General features: G+C 46.0%; 6 protein-coding genes across 6 annotated transcripts; 3 read left to right on the plus strand and 3 right to left on the minus strand.

Moving 5' to 3' along the window:
- Window positions 1–3,374: 3,374 nt before the first annotated feature.
- On the minus strand, window positions 3,375–5,307 carry EV420DRAFT_1653887 (uncharacterized protein; the record flags this gene model as incomplete). Its single annotated transcript, XM_060478770.1, has 6 exons — window positions 3,375–3,631; window positions 3,685–3,716; window positions 3,790–4,116; window positions 4,174–4,330; window positions 4,381–4,648; window positions 4,705–5,307. 6 exons carry the CDS (start codon window positions 5,305–5,307, stop codon window positions 3,375–3,377), a joined length of 1,644 nt encoding a protein of 547 aa, XP_060321779.1.
- A 48-nt stretch (window positions 5,308–5,355) lies between these two features.
- Window positions 5,356–6,091, minus strand: EV420DRAFT_1653888 (uncharacterized protein; the record flags this gene model as incomplete). The annotated part of the gene is made up of 2 exons (XM_060478771.1): window positions 5,356–5,892; window positions 5,945–6,091. The coding sequence occupies 2 exons, from the start codon at window positions 6,089–6,091 to the stop codon at window positions 5,356–5,358; spliced, it is 684 nt and encodes a 227-aa protein (XP_060321780.1).
- A 2,739-nt stretch (window positions 6,092–8,830) lies between these two features.
- Window positions 8,831–10,732, plus strand: EV420DRAFT_1488574 (uncharacterized protein; the record flags this gene model as incomplete). Its single annotated transcript, XM_060470623.1, has 6 exons — window positions 8,831–9,011; window positions 9,061–9,359; window positions 9,464–9,801; window positions 9,831–10,252; window positions 10,316–10,471; window positions 10,509–10,732. 6 exons carry the CDS (start codon window positions 8,831–8,833, stop codon window positions 10,730–10,732), a joined length of 1,620 nt encoding a protein of 539 aa, XP_060321781.1.
- A 79-nt stretch (window positions 10,733–10,811) lies between these two features.
- EV420DRAFT_1488575 (uncharacterized protein) lies at window positions 10,812–12,523 on the minus strand (the record flags this gene model as incomplete). The annotated part of the gene is made up of 7 exons (XM_060470624.1): window positions 10,812–11,231; window positions 11,391–11,518; window positions 11,677–11,807; window positions 11,997–12,173; window positions 12,230–12,300; window positions 12,334–12,344; window positions 12,496–12,523. 7 exons carry the CDS (start codon window positions 12,521–12,523, stop codon window positions 10,812–10,814), a joined length of 966 nt encoding a protein of 321 aa, XP_060321782.1.
- Window positions 12,524–13,416: 893 nt separating this feature from the next.
- On the plus strand, window positions 13,417–14,745 carry EV420DRAFT_1488576 (uncharacterized protein; the record flags this gene model as incomplete). Its single annotated transcript, XM_060470625.1, has 7 exons — window positions 13,417–13,608; window positions 13,745–13,844; window positions 14,026–14,156; window positions 14,263–14,353; window positions 14,414–14,570; window positions 14,598–14,658; window positions 14,710–14,745. The coding sequence occupies 7 exons, from the start codon at window positions 13,417–13,419 to the stop codon at window positions 14,743–14,745; spliced, it is 768 nt and encodes a 255-aa protein (XP_060321783.1).
- A 647-nt stretch (window positions 14,746–15,392) lies between these two features.
- Window positions 15,393–15,818, plus strand: EV420DRAFT_1653892 (uncharacterized protein; the record flags this gene model as incomplete). The annotated part of the gene is made up of 1 exon (XM_060478772.1): window positions 15,393–15,818. One exon carries the CDS (start codon window positions 15,393–15,395, stop codon window positions 15,816–15,818), a length of 426 nt encoding a protein of 141 aa, XP_060321784.1.
- Window positions 15,819–18,940: the final 3,122 nt, after the last annotated feature.

An 18,940-nucleotide genomic window follows, 5' to 3' on the forward strand; every position in this document is an offset into this window, starting at 1 on the left:
AGGTGTATAGGGATCCTCCAGGTCTCCCAGAGGCGTTGGACTCGACATCTTCGATCGTTTGCTGGGATGCCGAGGGGATGTGAATTACCGGCGGTGGATACACCGGGGTGCTGGGGATGTAATGAAACGGGAGTTGCGCGCGGACCCGCCTTTGTTGTCGAAAACAACGGTGTATTCGGTACAAAGTAATGGACAATAAAAAGAGTAAAAAAGTCGCGAAGACGGCGAGAATGGATTCGGACCAGGGCATTCGTCCGGGGATCTATCCGTGGCGTAAGTCGACGATGGACCATGCAAGCTGGTAAACAGCAAGGATGGTGAGCACGATGAGGAGTGCGATGATCAAGCTGAGGTCGGTTTCGTAGTTGGAACCGTTCATCAGCTGGACCTCACAGGAGTCATCAGATGGGGAGCTCATTACTATCAACAATGCGATTGTTAACAGAGAGGTGAGCTGGAGGGCGAGGATAAAGGGTTTAATTGTTTTAGAAATGGCGCAGAAATCCGACCCAGAGGAGCAGGAGGAGTCCTGCAAGTACCGGGGATGGGATGTATACGCAGATAAGAAACACTCGTAGGATGGTTGCGATAACCGATCCAAGAGGGTCGTCGAGAAGGAATTGCAGCACGACAAGTGCCACAACAACGAGGAGGATAATAGGGAAAATGTTGGGCAACGATAAATCGTTGGGCAACAAAAGACGAGCTTCGGCTAAATGTTAGCCACTAACTCAGATCGACTTAGATCGTGCTAAGGTCGCTACTCGCACTTCGGTAGACGATGCAATAGCAAGTCAAAGGCGACGTAAGTCAATGGGACAGATAGTCACGAAGGACGGAGTTCGATGTTAGGTAGAATTAACCTTAGCCGAAGCTGGGGTTCAGACCAGCTGAGGCTCTACTTAAATACACGTAAGTATTCTAAAAATACTGTTGCGCAGTCAGTCCGTGATGATCGCGCCTCGCATAATCCGGCTGACTAAAGAAAAGAAAATAAAAAGAAGGGAAAGAGAAAAAGAAAAAGAAAAGAAAAGAATAACCGTAACAAACATACAACCCTCAATTGATGTTGCGCGCAACACACAGGTGGCCACAACCTGTCAAACAAACTACACACAACTTAAAGCCTTGCACTCTAAGCAGAAAACACTTCAGAAACCTTTCGTAGATCCACAGGGTTCAAACCTATGCAATCCAGAGACACAGAAACACAGAGACACGTCCACAAGCCACAGGGTTTGAACCTATGCTACTTGGGAATAAACCAAAAACCCTCAAAGAGTATTGACAAGCCAAAGGGTTTGAACCTCTGCTACTTGCAACAACTCAGAATTCACAAACATGTTCCACAAACACAAATGCACATTCAAGTTATTACAATACAATATTTCTCTGAGTTGAGCACAATCAATTACTGTCCAGAATCAAGCTAGGCATGCCTCGCGACCTCTCAAGCATCTCAAAATAATTCTAGATCCAATAATATTCTCTTGCTCGAAGCTATAAACACAATTCCTTTGGTTGCACACTAGGCTCTCTGCTACGTGTCACAACTGTGGGGGTTCGAAAGCTTGCTAACTACTTCTAATTACCGCGCTTTTATCTACAGCTAATTATATAAATAGAAATATCGAAAATAGATACGCTCCACCCCGGAGCCATTTCCTCTCCATGACGCATCAACTGCATGGTCACTAATTAATATCCTGAGTCAGTCATCCGAGTTAGGGCTCAATAACACGCTGCTCTTTCTTCTTGGCAAGGTTTAGAGTTGCCACACCATGCGGAATATTTCTCCTAATTGGCTCCTTGTTTTTAATTCCTCTGTCGCGCACATCGCTAGCGAGTTGGTATTTATATTTGGTTGCTGCACAACCTTTTCTTAGTTCAATATTTCATTCTGGGTACAGGGTTTCTCTCGTGTCGGCCGAAGCCCTCTCAGGAGGCTCGGACTGGGTGGTCCTTGGTTCTGAATGATGTCTCTCGGTGATTGCCGGATCGGCAGGGTTCACGTGTCATAGATCAATGTTGCGCGAAGCTCTGTAATTATATTATCTTTTCAGTGTATTTTATTTGAGCGAGACACTGCTGAGGGATGCATAGGGTGTGAGTCAGGGCACTGAGACTCCACACTTAAATGACACCAGTGTGCCGCTCTAAGTCTAAGCCATGCGCTCCACTCGGATTATTTTATTATATGCTGCTCCTGCCTCAACAGGTGTCGCTCCATGCCGGGTATGCACTCTAATATTACTTAGTGGATTGACACACATTTGGATTCACAGGATTCGCAAAATTACATGTATGAACACGTTGCACACGTGTCAATGCACAGGAATACAACTCACCAAAACCCAGTCATTGGCCTGAGACTGTGAGGCATCCAAAGCTTACCTGCTGTCCCATACGGTGAAACACTTGATATTCAGATTGATTTGGATCAGAATTCAGTGGCCTGATTTGTGCTTCCGTAGCATCCAACTGCAACAGTATCCTGGCCTGGCCATGTTCTTCTATAACACTTGTTCACTCTATTCCCAGTTGAGCTTCAATAAATGACATACCTTGACTTCTTCAGCATATGACTGCTCCCAATGGTAGTCCATACCTGGCCACATGAACCAACCCTCTTGACATGATGCATTGTGCTCCAATATCATACTCTTTAACAGACACTGCAGGACCATTGAGGGCACAGAACCCCCTCCTAATAATGCCTCAAAATCAGACCGGGCCAAGGTGTATGCATTGACTTCCCATCCCTGCCCTTGGTCCTTGGATCTTGCCAACTGGATGTACTGTCATTCTTGTCTTAGTTGTCTAGTTGAGACAGCATGAAGAGCCATACACCTTCTCCCCATCAATGGGGGCATTACAATCTCCTAGAAGAAATTTCAGATTCTTTGACCACACCCATCAGACTTGTCACATACCGAAAATGAACTTGTCTCACCACATTTTTCTCCACTGCCCTACTGTTATGACGTCCTCTAAACTCATTGCTGAACTGCAATATTCTTTTATAGAGGTGGCCGTGACAGCATCCACCTCTTATGCCATTGCAGGCCACTCTGTGTCTCACTTCTGGTGATCAAAACCTGAGACATCATCAGGAAATGCAGCACAGCAGAACTTCTGACAATGTATATCATACCTTGACCTTGTGGCTGGACTATGAACAGCAGGCAGATTAACATACACAAGTCCATCTTTGAAGCAGCGAGGAGATCTTCTCCAGTGTAAGAAGTGCCATACAACCCCCACAGAACCCCCTGCACTACGGAACATAAGGTTGTATTGTCCACTGGGTCGTCCACATTGCCATTCTTGAAATGGCCAGATGAGGCTATGGAACCTGCATAGACATCCACAGCTCATCCAAAATGCAAAGCTGACTGCCTCGCCAAGCCATATGGCATCTTGAGGATGCCATCAGGACCATAAAGAATAAAGTGACAGGTGGCAAAGCGAATTATATCCTTGTACGAGGTAATAGCAAGGTGCATCCCATCCTTGGTTGGTTTCTTATGCTCACCATTCAAAGCCAATGCAAAGATGCAAAAATTACCCAAAGCAACGACATCCAGTAATCCTAGTTGGGTACTAATGTCAGGTATGTGAACATCTGAACCTGTTGCCAACATGATTATCTGGGACAATGATAAAACTATCAAGGGTACTGACCTTGCTGGCCTGTTGGGCCACATATCACTTGGCTGAAGTAACACATTATTCTCAGCAATATTGTCCCCTGTCAGGTTAGTGCACTGAATGTTAAGGTCTACTCACAGGACTGTGCCAGGCTCCAAGACCACAACTTCTGCCTCCCACTCAGTAGGGTCAGGTATGAACCCTGGCACCCAATCATCCATGAACTCGTCCACATGTGTGTCCTGAATATGACACGCCACCCTATGAAAGAAAAACCATATCTTTTTGCCTGTCAGTACTTGGATGACAGTTCCCACACCTATGCCATCATGATGGATATAACTAAAAGTTGCCATGGTGGAGGCCAAGGTGAAGCATGTGGCATCCTTGGGATAGTGGTTGTCAAAGATGTCAGTGGGCACTTCCCTAGTTTGATCAAATGCAATGGATTGACTCATGACTGGCCTGCCACATCAAGAAGGTCATTAAGGACATGCTGAGTAGTATGGAGTGAGTGCTCACTCTGCATGCGGTGTCTCAACCAGTGACCTCTCTGCTCTTGGCAAGTAGAGTGCATTAAGCACCAGACCCTTGCTCCCTTGATCCCTCTGCTCAAGAACAGAACAAAGTGAACATTCAATGTGAAGCTCCATGTCTTTCTTGCTCCTGGTAGAATGGTCTTGAATAGCATATCAGAGAGGCACTCCACAAGCAGCTCTGCATACCCACCTTGTACTTCCTGGGGCACATCTACATTGCCGATCTTTTTCATGGAATCTATGTCCCACTCCCAGAGACTGCTTCCTTCCATGCTGGTTACAAAAACTTGTTTGGTTCGAAGCAGAGCCTGCAAGGACACCCCTCCTGCAGCAAGCTGTGAGGTGCTCACATGAGCCACCATACATTCCCAATTGTTGATGCTTTTACCATGCCAGCAGGTCAGGCTGCCACAAGCACAAGCTTGCCATCCCAAAACTGTCTCCTTGTCATCTTGAAACTTGGGAAGATTAGTATCCTCGAAGGACCGAGCTATCCAACATAAATGACACTTACAGTTGACTTTAGGCCAAGGACGCTAAGGTTGATTGTCTGATCTACTAATGCCACATAGTAGTTGGGAAACAGCAGAGGCTCATCTGCACACTCATAGCATACAGGATTCAACCTTGGAGCTTTTGGTGTCGGCCCAGAGGGGGAGCTCTCCACTTTCCGCTTCATACTTTCTGTGACATTGTTTGTGTCCATCCAGGGAAGAGAGGAGCCCAACAGCCTTAGGTGCCATTGCTTGGCCAAAGCTTTATCCTCCTTGAGCTTCGCAAAGTGCTCTTGGCACTCTGATTCTGACAGAGTCACGACAAACGACCTGGCCTTGATCTGATGCTGGGATGCTGAGGTGCTGTGTTCTTCCCCATGCAATGCTTGCTCGTCTTCTTCATCCGAACTCATGGGGGTCAGAGAGCCTTCATCCCACCTCTTGAATTTGAGCCCACTGAAGCCTGCTGGTGTCGTCGCTGCCAAGGGGTCCTGTAGAGGCTCAGACATAAGGTTGACTTGTGGCTCTACATTGGGTGTCAACGTATCGCCAAGTTCAGGCTCATGTTCTGCATCCTTGTCTGATGGACCAAATGTGGGCAAAGGTGTTTTCAGCTCTGGCATCACTGGATTAAATTTGCAAAGTTCCTCTGTGTCGCATGGTGGAAAGATTCAATCATCAGCATCAAATGGCTCCTCAATAGTTTGCCAGTGCCCGTTTGCACATATATCCAGATGAGAGGGCTCCAAGATATTGTCAGGGGTGACAATTAAGCTGTCTCTTTCATCGCCACTGCCCCCTATTTTAAAGGATTGCGAGAACGGATCCTTCCATGTCTGTGGATTGACGCTATCCACTGACCTGCTGCGTCTATGTGCACTCATAAATAAGCTGTCCTCACTTTTTACACAGCACACTTGTCGCCAAATTGAACCTGTCTTCTGCAACCACCTCCAGTTGGAGAACCACATATTGTGAGACATCATCAGCTTGGAGGTCTGGGCTTCTGTTAGAGCCCATGGGAAGAAATTGATGTCACGGTCTGGCAAGGGGGAGTCCATGGTTGTAGGAAGATTCTGACAGAATTGCCCCACCCCATATTCTGATTCCCACAAGCCTACTGCGATATCTATAATGCATTTCCATGCTTCCTCCTCTGCAAACTGTATTGAGGCCGGTTTGCCGAGTGCTTCCAGTCTGCTCCCGACCTGTTAATCAAAATATCAGGTAGTCACCCAGTTTAGCTCAACTGGCACTCACTTTGATTGCGTTAGTCACAACGAAAATCTGACCTAGGCCCTCTCCACAAAACAGGAGTAGGGGGGAAATGAACAGCACTGCCCCAAATGCTGCCTTCCAATCCAACATTTTTCTAAGGAGGTGCTTAGTCTCCAAAAGAGTTGACATCTTCTTGCCTAACCCTGCCTCTCAGATTAATCTCATACCGAACATTAGTTAGGCTTAGGACTAAGGCAGTGGGGGTACTCACTTGTGAAGTGTCATCACGTATTCCTCTGACATCATGCCTTGTCACTATGACCGCAATTCTTGGTCAAGCAAGATGGAGACTTCTGAAAAGCATACCCTCTTACCTGGACAAGGCTGCGAATGTAAATGGTGACACCATCAACCAGCATGGAGATGTTCATCCACTTCTGCTGCACAGCATGGCTTTGATAGTTCATTAGCAAGAAGATGTCACAACCTTCAAGACCTAAATGCATCAATTCATTCCCATAGGAGAGCAGCTCATGTGTGAATCATCAGTGCAAAGTGTCCTCAAAGCCTCTGTGCAACAGGCATAGCTTCTCAGGCCAGTTCTCCAAGTGTGTCAGATACTGCAGAACATCACATGTCATGAAGGACTATTTGCAGTGAAAGTGGTACTCACAGTGCTGATCTTTGAGTCCACCTTGAGTAAACACATGAAATCTTGAACTTGAAGCTGTGTGCTTCTATTGATACTGGTGAATTGATCCACTGTCTTCATGGCTAGCAACAAGTCTATGACAGGGATATTGGATTGACTGCTGAGCAGCTGGTTGACATTGCTATCCAGGGGTGCAGCATCCCTTTTAATGACACACTCTGTATACACAACTAATTGATTGCACACTGCCTGAGATAGATTCACACATGTCCACATAGCATCACTCATCCACTCACTGAAGAATAAGTGGCTGCATAATCCAGCCAGAGCTCTGTTCCGATGTTAACTCTCTGCGATCATTCTTTACACCATACCTCTGGTGCCCTCCTGTGCAAGATGTCTGCACTTGGAAAGTGCAGCTGCTGAACAAGCTTAGTTCCCTTTATTACATTCCACATGCCTAAGTATTTCATTGTTGGTCAAACAGTCATAACCCAAAGATAATGTAATTGTTGAAACATGTACGTGTATGTGCCATGTGATCTCCCATTCCTCTCACATGGTACCTTATGACTTGTCACAGCTGACAAATCCTGTGACCATGATTCTGAGCTCGAAATCATGATCACAACATTGGTCATCTGTGACAGTCACCAGACTCTTTCATCATTCTAGATCATGAAAAGAGCCATTATTTATTTGAATGAATCAAGTCTTGTTTCTAAAGTTTGATACTATGAAACAACCCTCCACCACCAACAACAAATCTGAAAGGTGGAGAATTCATGTACTTACACTCTTCTTTGGCTTGCGGGTGTTGTTGAGCCATTGTGGTGATTAAGAAAAAAGAGTTGAACTGTGAGAACAAAGCTGAGCAAACATGGACATATAGGGCCAATGTTGGGAGCTCAGCTTGACCATGCCAACAGCAATCTCTGCTGAACTCCCAACAATCAGTTCCTACATGGCAACGCCTTCATCACTATTCTCATGCTTTTGCCACTTGGCTTCAGACCACAATCTGGAGTACTGTAAGGTAAAACAAATTCAATTTTGCAGCTATTGATAGTGAGGCAAATTTTATTTCATTATGGGCCTAGTAAGTACAGTGCAATAAAAGTGATAAGTTTTAAAGAAACAATCAGAATCCGTTGAAGAGGCTGACTGTGGGGTTCTGTGGAATAGTGAGTGGGCTAAAAGGTGAACCTCAAAAACCCACACACACACTCACACAACTACACAAACTACAATCACCCTCATAAGTTCTAGGGGGAGCAATTATTTCTAATGCGATCCAACTATACTTCAATATCTTGAAGAGTTTCTCTTAGTTTGGTGCTCTTAGCAAAGCTAAGCTTTCTCTAATGAATTCCTAAATCTAGGAACTTTTACAGGAAGGTCATTCACTGGTGCAATGCAACCTTCAAGGCAGATTCAAGTTAAAATACACAAGGGACACTGATCCCAACAGAAACAGAGATGATACGTGTCAAAACAATAGTGAGCTTGCTAAAAGAACACCACAGGCAAGCACTGACTTAGCCCGCTCGCTACACAACTGTATGTAGGGGTTCTCCAACTAACTCCAGCAGATTATCTCGACTCAAGAACACTTTAGAAGCGCTCAGAAACAGATTCAGAAATGGAACTTCAAATAGAACTGACATGGAACAGACTGAAACAGAACAGAACAGAACAGAACAGATCTCAGATTTCCACTTCAACACATTCTCTGAACAGACTTATCACACTTAACAGAACAGAAACAGTATCACTGATTTGTATTCACTCTGACTAAGTTCTCAAAAGTCTTATCAAAAGAGTATCTCATATTTCTCTGAGTGAGCTTGCTAATTCTATGCAAAGCTCAAAGTCACAAACTGATCCTTTGTTACAGTACTACCTTCAATGCATGCATGAGAACTCGGGGGCTCAAAACTTGGCTTCTATCTACTGGAACCATCCTTGTGACTAAGTCCTGTTTAGAATCCCATCGCTTCTTATGCCATAAGTTATATTCTGCATCATTGCACCGTGTAGCATTAGTGTCGATGTGTCATTTTAGTCCACTCACTCACTATATCTCTGTGTGCATGTAAAACACACTAGATTGCAAAATTCCACATGTAAGTAGGCTGCAGTCACAACACTGTTGACACTGCCAGTGAGGGCAATGACAAAGGTGATGAGGAAGAATATAACACTTACACACATGTGCACCCTCTCTTCTCAGATGTCATGTATCTGACCTTTTTGATTGATATCTAGCTTGTGACATGGAGCAGGAGATAGCGATCCATGAGGACAAACCAACACTGCAGGATGACAATTCAAACCATCAAGACTTAGAACAGTGGCTTCAAGAACTGTTGGAAAGATATAGGAAGTCTCGTGCTCAGGCAGTTACGGATGAGGGCCATGTAATCTGCCTGGTCAGGCATGTGTGCTGTTGGGTGTGTCCGTTTCATTCCTTTCTCGTAACCAAACCACCTGATCCCCTCCCAAGATAGGGAGAGAGAATCTGCTGGTCTCCTGGTTGCAAAAGATTCCCAATTGTCTTCACCGTGCTTTCAACTGGGAATGTCTGTCCATTTTGGCAAGAACAAGACACTGGGTCTGGTGGAAGCAGTATCACATGACATCCTTGAGCTGATGGACTTGAATGGGGGTGGTTCAACCATTGTGTCCTGGCAAGATGTTTGTAAGGACATCCAGGTCAGCAACTATGTTGAGATCACTGGGCTTGTTACAGTAGGCAGTTGGGTCGACCACATCAAGGGCAACAATGTGAACATTATTCAACAAGTGCATCTCTTGTCAAATGCATCATCCAGTGATACCAATACCATTGAAGTTGGGAATGACTTTGTTACAAGAACATGAATGCAAGGCTGACCTTGAAATTATAGTTCTTTAGCACCCATTGTAACTGTGCAGTGGTCACCACACCACCCCATTCCAAGGCAACAGTGACCCCCTTTAGCATTCAAGAGCATCAAGTACCAGTTCCATGGGTGGGCATTGAGGTCACGATAGAACAGCCACATCATCGATTGTGTGGGTACCATGGCACCATCCGAGACATGACACTGGTACCAGCTCGACATGACAGGCCAGGTGTGCCAGGTTGGCATCCGATGCCCACTTACACAAGTGGCCTGTGCCTGCTGGTGGAACTCAATCATATTTCTGGAGCAAACCTCTGGCATGTGAAATGGTTTGCATATGAGGATCTTTGGGAGCGTCAGTGAGTGTTTCAACAGTTTCGCCGTGCAGGTTGCTCAATGTTTTACAGGATGGAAAGCTGTTGCTCATCTTCCAGCCACTGCTCCATCATCAGGATGCATATCGACCTCCACCAGGTTTCATACAGAAGCAGCTGCGATGGCCTGTAATACAAGTGCCTGCACCTGAGCCCCAGGCATGCTTGGCCACACCACTAGCATCTCCTACCCATGGACCCCTCTGGGCTTCATACTGGTGGGAGCATCCTGATCTTCATGACAAAGAGATGTGTGTCTTCCTGCCTTCGCACAAAAAAGAGGTTGTGGTGAAGGCGATGACACTTGGAGGCCAAGTTGCTTTGGCCAGAACCTTTTTTTCCAAGCCTGCTGCCATGGACTATACACAGGTTAAGATCCGGCATCCTCATCAATGTGATTATGATCTGTGGCTAATCATCCATGGAGAACATGTTGGTCAGTATGTTTGTGGTATTGACTATGAGGTCAGGAACATAGAATGAGAACTGTGATGGCAAGTTCGAATTGTCCATGTCAAATCTGGTGAAGTGAACACCCCCACTGACATTACGATTTGCCTGCCTGCAACACACCTGGTGTTGGTACCAGAGCAGCCAGATGACAAGAAGCTAAATGATGACCTGAAGCGGACTTTGAGGAAACAGTTTGAGGAATGTCCAAAGTCATGATAGCAGTTTATATAGACTCATAGTGGCAGGAGAATGGGAGTCGCAGCCTGAGGAAGTTGAAGAGTATGACATTGAAGAAGAGGGAAGGCCAGATGTCCCTAATGGAGAAGAAATAGAGAACGAACCATTTTGGAAAGCACCAGGCTGGGAGGAAAAGATCAAGGAGGATTATAAGGGTGGACCTGAAGACCCAAGTGCTCCTGTGACATTCTTGCTCCCTCCAGGAGAGTTCGCAGCCTGTCTGTAATATCTTCCTGTCCTGACTAATTCTGTAAATATTTCCTGATGCAAGAAATCATATTATACATTGTCATGCTATTAATGTGTCAGCCATTAATGTTGGTTTGATCACTTCTTGGTAAGATGCACTCACTCAGTCCCATGCCTCCATTAATGCCACCATAGTACTGGAACAGGGGATTCTCCACAAGGGCCTGCTCAGCAGAGATGGGTTCATCCGGCATATCTGTGTCATCATCGTCTTCAGCATCATCACCCTTGCTGGGACCCAACAAAACAAAAGCAGTCCATTCAGAGTGGCCCACTATGCCATGACTATGAAGCCTGCTGAGGAGTTCCATATAAATCTCCCAGACACACTCCTGTACAACCTCAGGCAAACCCATTTTCTTCATAATTTCATCAGCAAAGGCTCTAAAGGATTCAGGGACCATTTTGAAAACCATATGATCGGGTGGTTCATAGATTTGTCTGGCTTCCTGGATGGTGTCCGCCTCAATGGTGACCTTCAAATAAAAGACTGTCAGGATGTGGTAAAAGCTGGGATGACCTTCTCTTACAGCATAGCTCTGGCAGCCATAAAACTGTGGTCACTCCTCAATGTGCAGGAGAACACCATGTGGTTGAATCCTCTTCTTGTCTTTTCTTTTCTTGCATCGATTCACCATGTAAACATAGTCATCCAACTGCCTCTGCAAAAATGGGATGAAAATGTAATGAAAGACGAGGCTAAAAGCATCTGACTCCAGCCAATCTTGGGTGGGATGTTCTTCTTCAAACACATCCAACAGTGCTGAATTGTTCCATAAAGGTTAGGGTCATTCCAGTGATGTAGGTAAGTGTGTGCCTTTGCCAGTCAGACATTCTCAGTATCTGGATCACTTTGAGTGATGAGAGGCATTTCTACACAATGATTTTAGTCAGGAGACCTCAAATTTTGTTTGGACTGACCTCCTGTGGCCTCAATGACATCCAAGTAGTAGTTGCAGATCAGGATTAGGTTACGATTGGTCCACCATATCTTTATCCACTTGATGACTCCAGTGAAAGGGTCCAGACCCATGTGAAGTTGCAATCTGAACCTTTTCCATTTATCATGTTGATCAACACACCATAGATCAAAGGGACTGGCTGACCAAAATTGACAACAAAAAAGCCGACCATGCCAGCAACCATGGAACAGGTTTGTTTCATTTGTTCTAAACCACTGCTGCACCACCTCCCCTGCGATTCAAAGTTAGACTGGTCAGCATGAAGGAGGGAACACAAACCAAGAAACCCATTTGTGGCAATATTTTGCAAGGTGGTCCCATATTCTTTCCATCTCTGATGTGAGGAACTTGGCCTGCAGCCAGTGCACCTCAGCATCTATCGACTCGACAGTGTGGTCCTGTTGGTGAGTCTTGGTGAGCCCATACTTCTTGTGCAACTTCTTCAAATTGGTCAACCTGTCATAGAGCCAGTTGAAATGATGCAATATAAGAAAGCAAGGAGAAAGACTGACCCGAGGCCATACATTTGTGTATCAAAAACAAGCTGGAGATCTCTGAGAATCTCAAGATCGGACATTCTCATCTGATACAATTCCACCAGTCATGGCAAAAGCACCTCATCAGGAGCTGCAGAAGGGAATGAGTTGAAGCATGATGCACTTAGAATAAAGAAACCAGATATGATTGGGTTTGTTTTGATTTTTCTTCTTGGGAATGCTCTGCTCTGATATCAGATTCAGTTGATGTTGGTCTTGTTGCACTGATGCACAACACTCACCAGGTGAGGCTTGGCATTGGGAGGGCATGGAGGCAGCATTAGAGAGAAAGGATGGGATGCCATGTATCAGGTGGAACACCTTGTCCAATGGTCGCCACCTCCCTCGGTTGCCAATTTCATTTATCAGAATAAATGAAATTGGGCTCACTGGAGTGAAAAAATTAGGTGATTTTTTATCTTCATTCAAGACAGCATGCAGCCTATTTAAACCCATCCATTGCCATTGTGCCTCTCTAAAGATATGTGCAAGAGATACATGTACTCTAACAACAGCATAGCATTTCTTTGCCTGTTGGTGTTTGGTTTGAGCACTGTTGCAGCCTTTGCCTTGTTATAGTGGGGTATATACACAGTCTTGGTCTCTGCAGTGCTGAGAGTGGGATTGTGGGTAGCCCATAAGGGGATGATGAGTGTGTACCTCCGATGTAGAAACATGCAAACAATCTTTGTACTGAGAATTTCGGGGAAGACGTTCGCTATCTGTACATTTTTCATCCCTGCTCATGCTGTGTTTGTGGCTGACAATCCTAACCTCAGATGCAGACATGGATAGGACTACAGTTGCTGATATCCTTGGAGATATATTGTATCGGTTGGGAGTGAATGTTGGCCCTGGGGATGGTGGTTATGACCTGTTCTCACTTGCTGGTGGGGGGGCTCTACCCTATTTTGCCCTTCTAGGTCAGTTGGGAATCAAACCCCTGACTCATCTTGCAGTGTGATGGTGCATGTGTGGGGGTTCTGGGAGAGGTCTGTAGTTCTGTAACTTTTTGCACATAATATCTACTGAAGCTCGCTATGCATAGCTGGACCTTCCAGTCAATGTGGAATGAGTATGCTCAAGCCTGTTCATGCAGTTTCATAACATAACTAAATTTATATGTCCAGCAGCAATGAACTCCACAGGAACATGAGAAGAAGATGAGCTGGATGAGGAGCTGGACAATGATGGAGAAAGATAATGCCCTGTGTTTGTCAGTACGAGGCGAGACCCCCAAGAATGGGTGGAATGTGAATACGTGGGGTGTCCTACCAGCAGGGAACACAAAAAGCAACACTGGATTGCACCTGGTGATTGGTGTGACTATTGCTCCATTGCTACTCATGTCAATGGTAAGAGGGAGCTCAAAGAAATTTTGGTGTGCCACAACACATTTCGCATGCTTGAGGAGCACACCAAAAGAGTCAAGACAGATACTCTCAGCTCCTATGATGGAGGAATAGACTGACTGATTATTGAGTAATGTAGCTATCAGACAATCAAGAAATACTGCCAAGGCATCAAGATGTGCTCATCCTGCATGTGCCACCTGGGAATGTAGTCCTGACAATTTTGAGGAGACCATACAGTCAGTGATGAAGCCAAGTTGCATGAAGCCTAATCCATGTTTTATTGGGAGAGTGATCATCAATGCAAACAAGCCTGGTGAGTAGAGACTATGAGATGATGTGCATGGAGACACTCTAATCACATGTCAGATGCAACACCCACAATTCATAGTGCTATAGCCATGCTAAAAGGTCATCCAGGTGACCCTAGGGCTACTGCTAAAGACTATAATGCCAACCACATTCGTCATGAGCTTGAGTCGGAAAAATTTGCAAAGCTGTTGGCATTGCTGACTATGCAAGAAACCTTGGTTGTTGTAGTGAATGTGGTTGTTTGTCATAACAAGAAGACAATGGAACCATATTGGATATGTCCATTGAGTTGAATGAGTGGAACCATGCATTGACATTTTTTAATTCAGTCCAACATGTTTGAAGGAATACATGTTCCTGTTGTGTGCAGGCGAAAGGATCTGGAGAGCAGACTCCATGAGCAGTACCTCTAGTGCTTGCCTGGTACTCAGGAGGGGTACAAATGGGATTATGACAAATTTGTTCTCCATGATAAGTCACGTGAAAGGGTCTTAAGAGATGGTAGAGCCTGATGAGACACTCTCAAATGCTGATGAGTTCGTCATGTGGGGTGGTCAGATTGACCCCAAAAATAGCAGTTGGATTGCCCCCTCCAGCAAAGTGAAGTTCAACTTCCATGTCGGATTGGAGTACATGTCAATATTTGAGGAGTGGTGAGACAGGAATGTGGTGAATGCCAGTTTGGAGGCCAGTTTACCTGTCAAGAGCCCTCCTGCAAAGAAAGACAAAGGGAAAGCAAAGGTGAGTCAGCGATGAATTTATGGTGGTATACTTGTTGATACCTCTCCTCAGGCCAGAGCTCCCAAGAGCACCCTAGAACCCATCTGAAGAAAGTGGCCTCTTGAAATTCATCCAGTGTTGCTGGATGATGATGATGATCTTTCAGTTGTCATCATGAATGGAACAGATAAGGCTGCTTCTCCTGCTGTGGATGGTGCCCGGAAACATTTCCGTGCACCCAGGATCATTAATGGGGATGAAGACAATGCCACTCGGAATGCCACAGTAGAACCCCCTCATAGGTCTCGCTGCAAGGTGCCAGAGAAGCCAAGTAGAGTGCTGTAACGAGCCGGCCTTTGGCCTGGTTCTTACCCTTCATTTCTCCCCCTCATTGTCGCTCCACATGCTCCACCGTTCTCGACGCATTCGATAGGATCTATTTGATATTAGCTAGTAGTATATAAGAGCTATGTACTGCTGTAGTAGCTCAGGTTTTTCGCAACGACCAGCCTTTACACCTGTCACACACTGCGTGAAACTCCTTCGTGAGAGTACGTGACTTTCGCCACCCTCTCATATTTTTGACAGCTCCATTGGCTGTTTCTCTGCTTATTTCTATATCTCTCTCTCAACTACATCTGCGCTTTTTTCTTTAAATCTCTTTCTCTCTCTCTTCGTCGATCTCTGGAAAACCGAGGCTTGATCACCCAAGGCCACTCCGATTTCGACACTGTATCTTCTGTATACCTATTAGGATGTCTCGTTATGCCTTGTGCAGCCGCCGCAACACTGTTGCAACAGGGCCAGCCTTGCCAAGGGTGGAGAGTCCTTTATCTGAGTTATCTGGTGAGCTGTCCCCAGATATCCGTAATACTAAAATCCCAGCAGAATCCAGCACTGCAAGTGCTCAGGGCTCTGCTCCTGGTCTGGCTGTGAGCCGTGTTCCAGCGTCTGGCAATGCCGCACTGAGGAACCCTCCTTCTGCTCATGTACAAGCAGAGGAGGAGAAATCGTCTCCTTCTGACTCGGAGGATGATGAGGATGTCAGTTCCCAAGGGAATCTGACTGCTGCAGGTATTTCAAAGAAGAATTTGTCTCGTAGTAATGTAGAATATGATGATGAATCTGATACACGTTTTACCCCTCTATGCACCTCAGCCGTTCACTATCACTATGAGTGACTGACTGAGGTGTGTATACCATTAATATTATCTTCACCTACATATTTCTTATGCTACATACTTTTAGCTGTTCTATCCTCAACAGGTAGCATATCTAATATAGCCGTTCACTATCACTACGAGTGACTGACTGAGCTGTTCTATCCTCAACAGGTTCTGGGCTCCCGTTGCTTATCCCTGCTGGTCAAGAACACACTCGTATCTACCGAACGACTCAATAAACTGCACAGACTGTGCAAACAAAACTTTGTCTACCCCCTATAATGACGACTATCACCCACCAAGTCCTACCTATTAAACTGGACGATGACGAGAAATTCAATGGCGAGAACTGGGCAACCTTCGAAATGGTCATGTTGACCGAAGGAAATACCCGTGGCCTCGTCAACTACTGGGAGAATAAAGTGGCCATTCCAGGTACTACGCTCGCTTCATTACCAGCCACTCCTATCAACAGCCTCAGCCCTAACTTACTCGAATACACCCAACGTGAGAGCGTCGCACTTGCTTCCATCATTTGCAATGTCAAGGACATATTTGGCATTGGGATTGATCCCACCAAACCATCTCACATGGCATGGGACATACTCAAGACCCAATATGGCGCTTACTCGGACCTGGTCCGCAACCGCAGAGAGAAGACGTTGAAAGCTGTGAAGTACCAAGAGGGAGAGAAGGTCAGCAGCAATGGGGGATATATTGAGAAGATGCGTAAACTTCGAAAGGAGGCTAACGATGCAGGAGCCGGTATCAGCGACACGAGTTTCAAGACTACTCTCCTAGACTCATTCCCCGAGAGTTGGGACTCGGTCGTCAGCATGCTCTACGCTGAAAAAAACCTCACTGTCGTTATCGCATGCCTTATTGCCCATGGCGAACGAGTAGTCGGACGGAACTCGATCAATAACCCCTCGTCAACACAGGAGTCTAGTACCATACAAGCACTCCAAGCGTCGATCCAAGCGCTCATGCTCCAAGTCCAAAGCCTATCTTCGAAGAGATCCATGGCACCAAGGTCTGACAAATTCCACACGGCCAACGATAATTGTAAAGGCATGGGACATACCCTTGACGAATGCTGGAAATTAGGGGGAGGGAGACAGGGTCAGTATCCCCCTTGGTGGAAAGGAAAACAGGACGCACCCGTTCCGAGTTCTGCGAACCTAGCCACCACATCATCATCCAAGGCAGGCTCCGTCTATACAAATGTCACCGCACTGAGCGTGCACGTCAGCAACGAAACCTTGAAGTCGATTGAGGAGATCCTAGGGGCAGAAGAATCAGCGCTAATAGTCAATAACACTAGTCAAGAACTCGTAGACACCTCACTGTTGTATGGGGACTCTGGAGCATCCACCCACTTCATCCAAAACAAAGATTGCTTTTTCCATTATATGCTGCTGGGTGAAACATCAGGAACTTCATCAAAGGCTGGTGCTTCACTGAACATACAAGGGATCAGCAGCATCGCTCTGAAATCGTCCATATCAGGCGTGCAGAATATATTCACCCTCAGCAAGGCCCTACATTGTCCAGACGTATCTGCAAATTTAATATCCATTAGCAGGCTTGACAAGGAGGGATGGTTCGTCACCTTCGGAGGAGGCCAAGCAACCTTCATGGACCGTAACCGCACTCCACAATTCACTGCGACTATGGTAAACGACCTTTACACAATCAATGGGACATTACTGCACAACAAAGAATATACCGCCCTTACCGTGAAATCCTTGGAAATAGCAGTACCAATCGAGACGTGGCATATGCGGTTTGCGCATCTGGGAATTGACCGCATAAACGAGTTGCATAAAAGGGCACTGGTAGATGGGTTGGACATTGCGAAGGCAGAACGTGCTGACGGTAAATGTGAACCTTGCATTTTGGGGAATCAGAAAAGACGGCCGTTTGATGCCGACGTGGTGCCAGAAACAGTGGTGTTAGCGCGGGTGATGGTTGATATTTGGGGCCCAGCTCATGTCCGATCCATTGGGGGAGCGAAATATGTTATCGTGTTTGCTGATGATGCGACATCTCGGAGAACCCCATACTACTTATCGGATCGAAGGGCCGAAACCACAGTTGAAGCCCTAAACCAATTCACAGTTATGGCAGAATGCCAAACTGGTAAAAAGCTGAAGAAAATATGTTGCGACAATGAATTCCGCAACGAGTTGTGGAAGAACTGGGGGATAGAAAGAGGAGTGATCATTGAGTTTATGGCGCCTTACTCATCTGCAGCCAATGGGATGGCTGAACAGACACTGGGTATTGTCTTTGGAACAGTTCGAATTCTACTGCTAGAGGCGAAAATGTCCGACGGTTGGTGGGCCGAGGCATGTGACTATGCAATCAAAGCTGGGAATTTACTCCCATCATCACGGCACCCAGGGAAAGTACCGGAGGAAGAATGGAGCGGTAAGCGGCAGACAGTGGGTCATCTAAGAGTTTGGGGATCAACCTGTTATGCAAAGATTCCTGCAGCCAAAGGTCACAGCAAATTATCTCCACGAGGACAGAAAGGCCGGTTTGTCAGCTTGGCAGGGCACGGCACATACAGGATCCTGCTGGATGACATACCTGGCAACAATATCATCACATCTCGTGATGTCATATTTGAGGAACTCAGTCCTACGCGTACCGTTTCTTCTCGTGAGGGGGAGATCGCATATGATGACCTAGTTGAACCACTCAAAGAAACAATCGAGAATCACTCACAGCCACCGATCGATCCACCAAGTCCCGATCGATCTCAACCAATCCAATTGCCAACCGTACCTGCTGTTCCTGCACAAGCGCCCCCAATCCAACCTCGAGTCATCCCACAGCCTATACGACGTTCATCTCGCATACCAAAGCCCACCAAAGCATTACATGAGTCCAAGGAGTACACACAACGTGAGGAAACAGCCAAACAGCAAGGGAAAGACTGGGCCAACGATAACCTCGTTCCACTACTCCCTGATGAAGATGATGTAGAAGATATAGTGGCTCTCAAAGCATCCGAAATCAGTAATATCATTGACAGGCATGACCTTTGGGTACCAGACAACTACCACGAAGCAATGACCAAGGCGAGGATCTGGAAACCAGCCATGGATGCCAAAATCAGACGAATGGAAGAA

Source organism: Desarmillaria tabescens (assembly GCF_030435595.1).
Source record: "Desarmillaria tabescens strain CCBAS 213 chromosome Unknown EV420scaffold_182, whole genome shotgun sequence".
Lineage (NCBI taxonomy): Eukaryota > Fungi > Basidiomycota > Agaricomycetes > Agaricales > Physalacriaceae > Desarmillaria > Desarmillaria tabescens.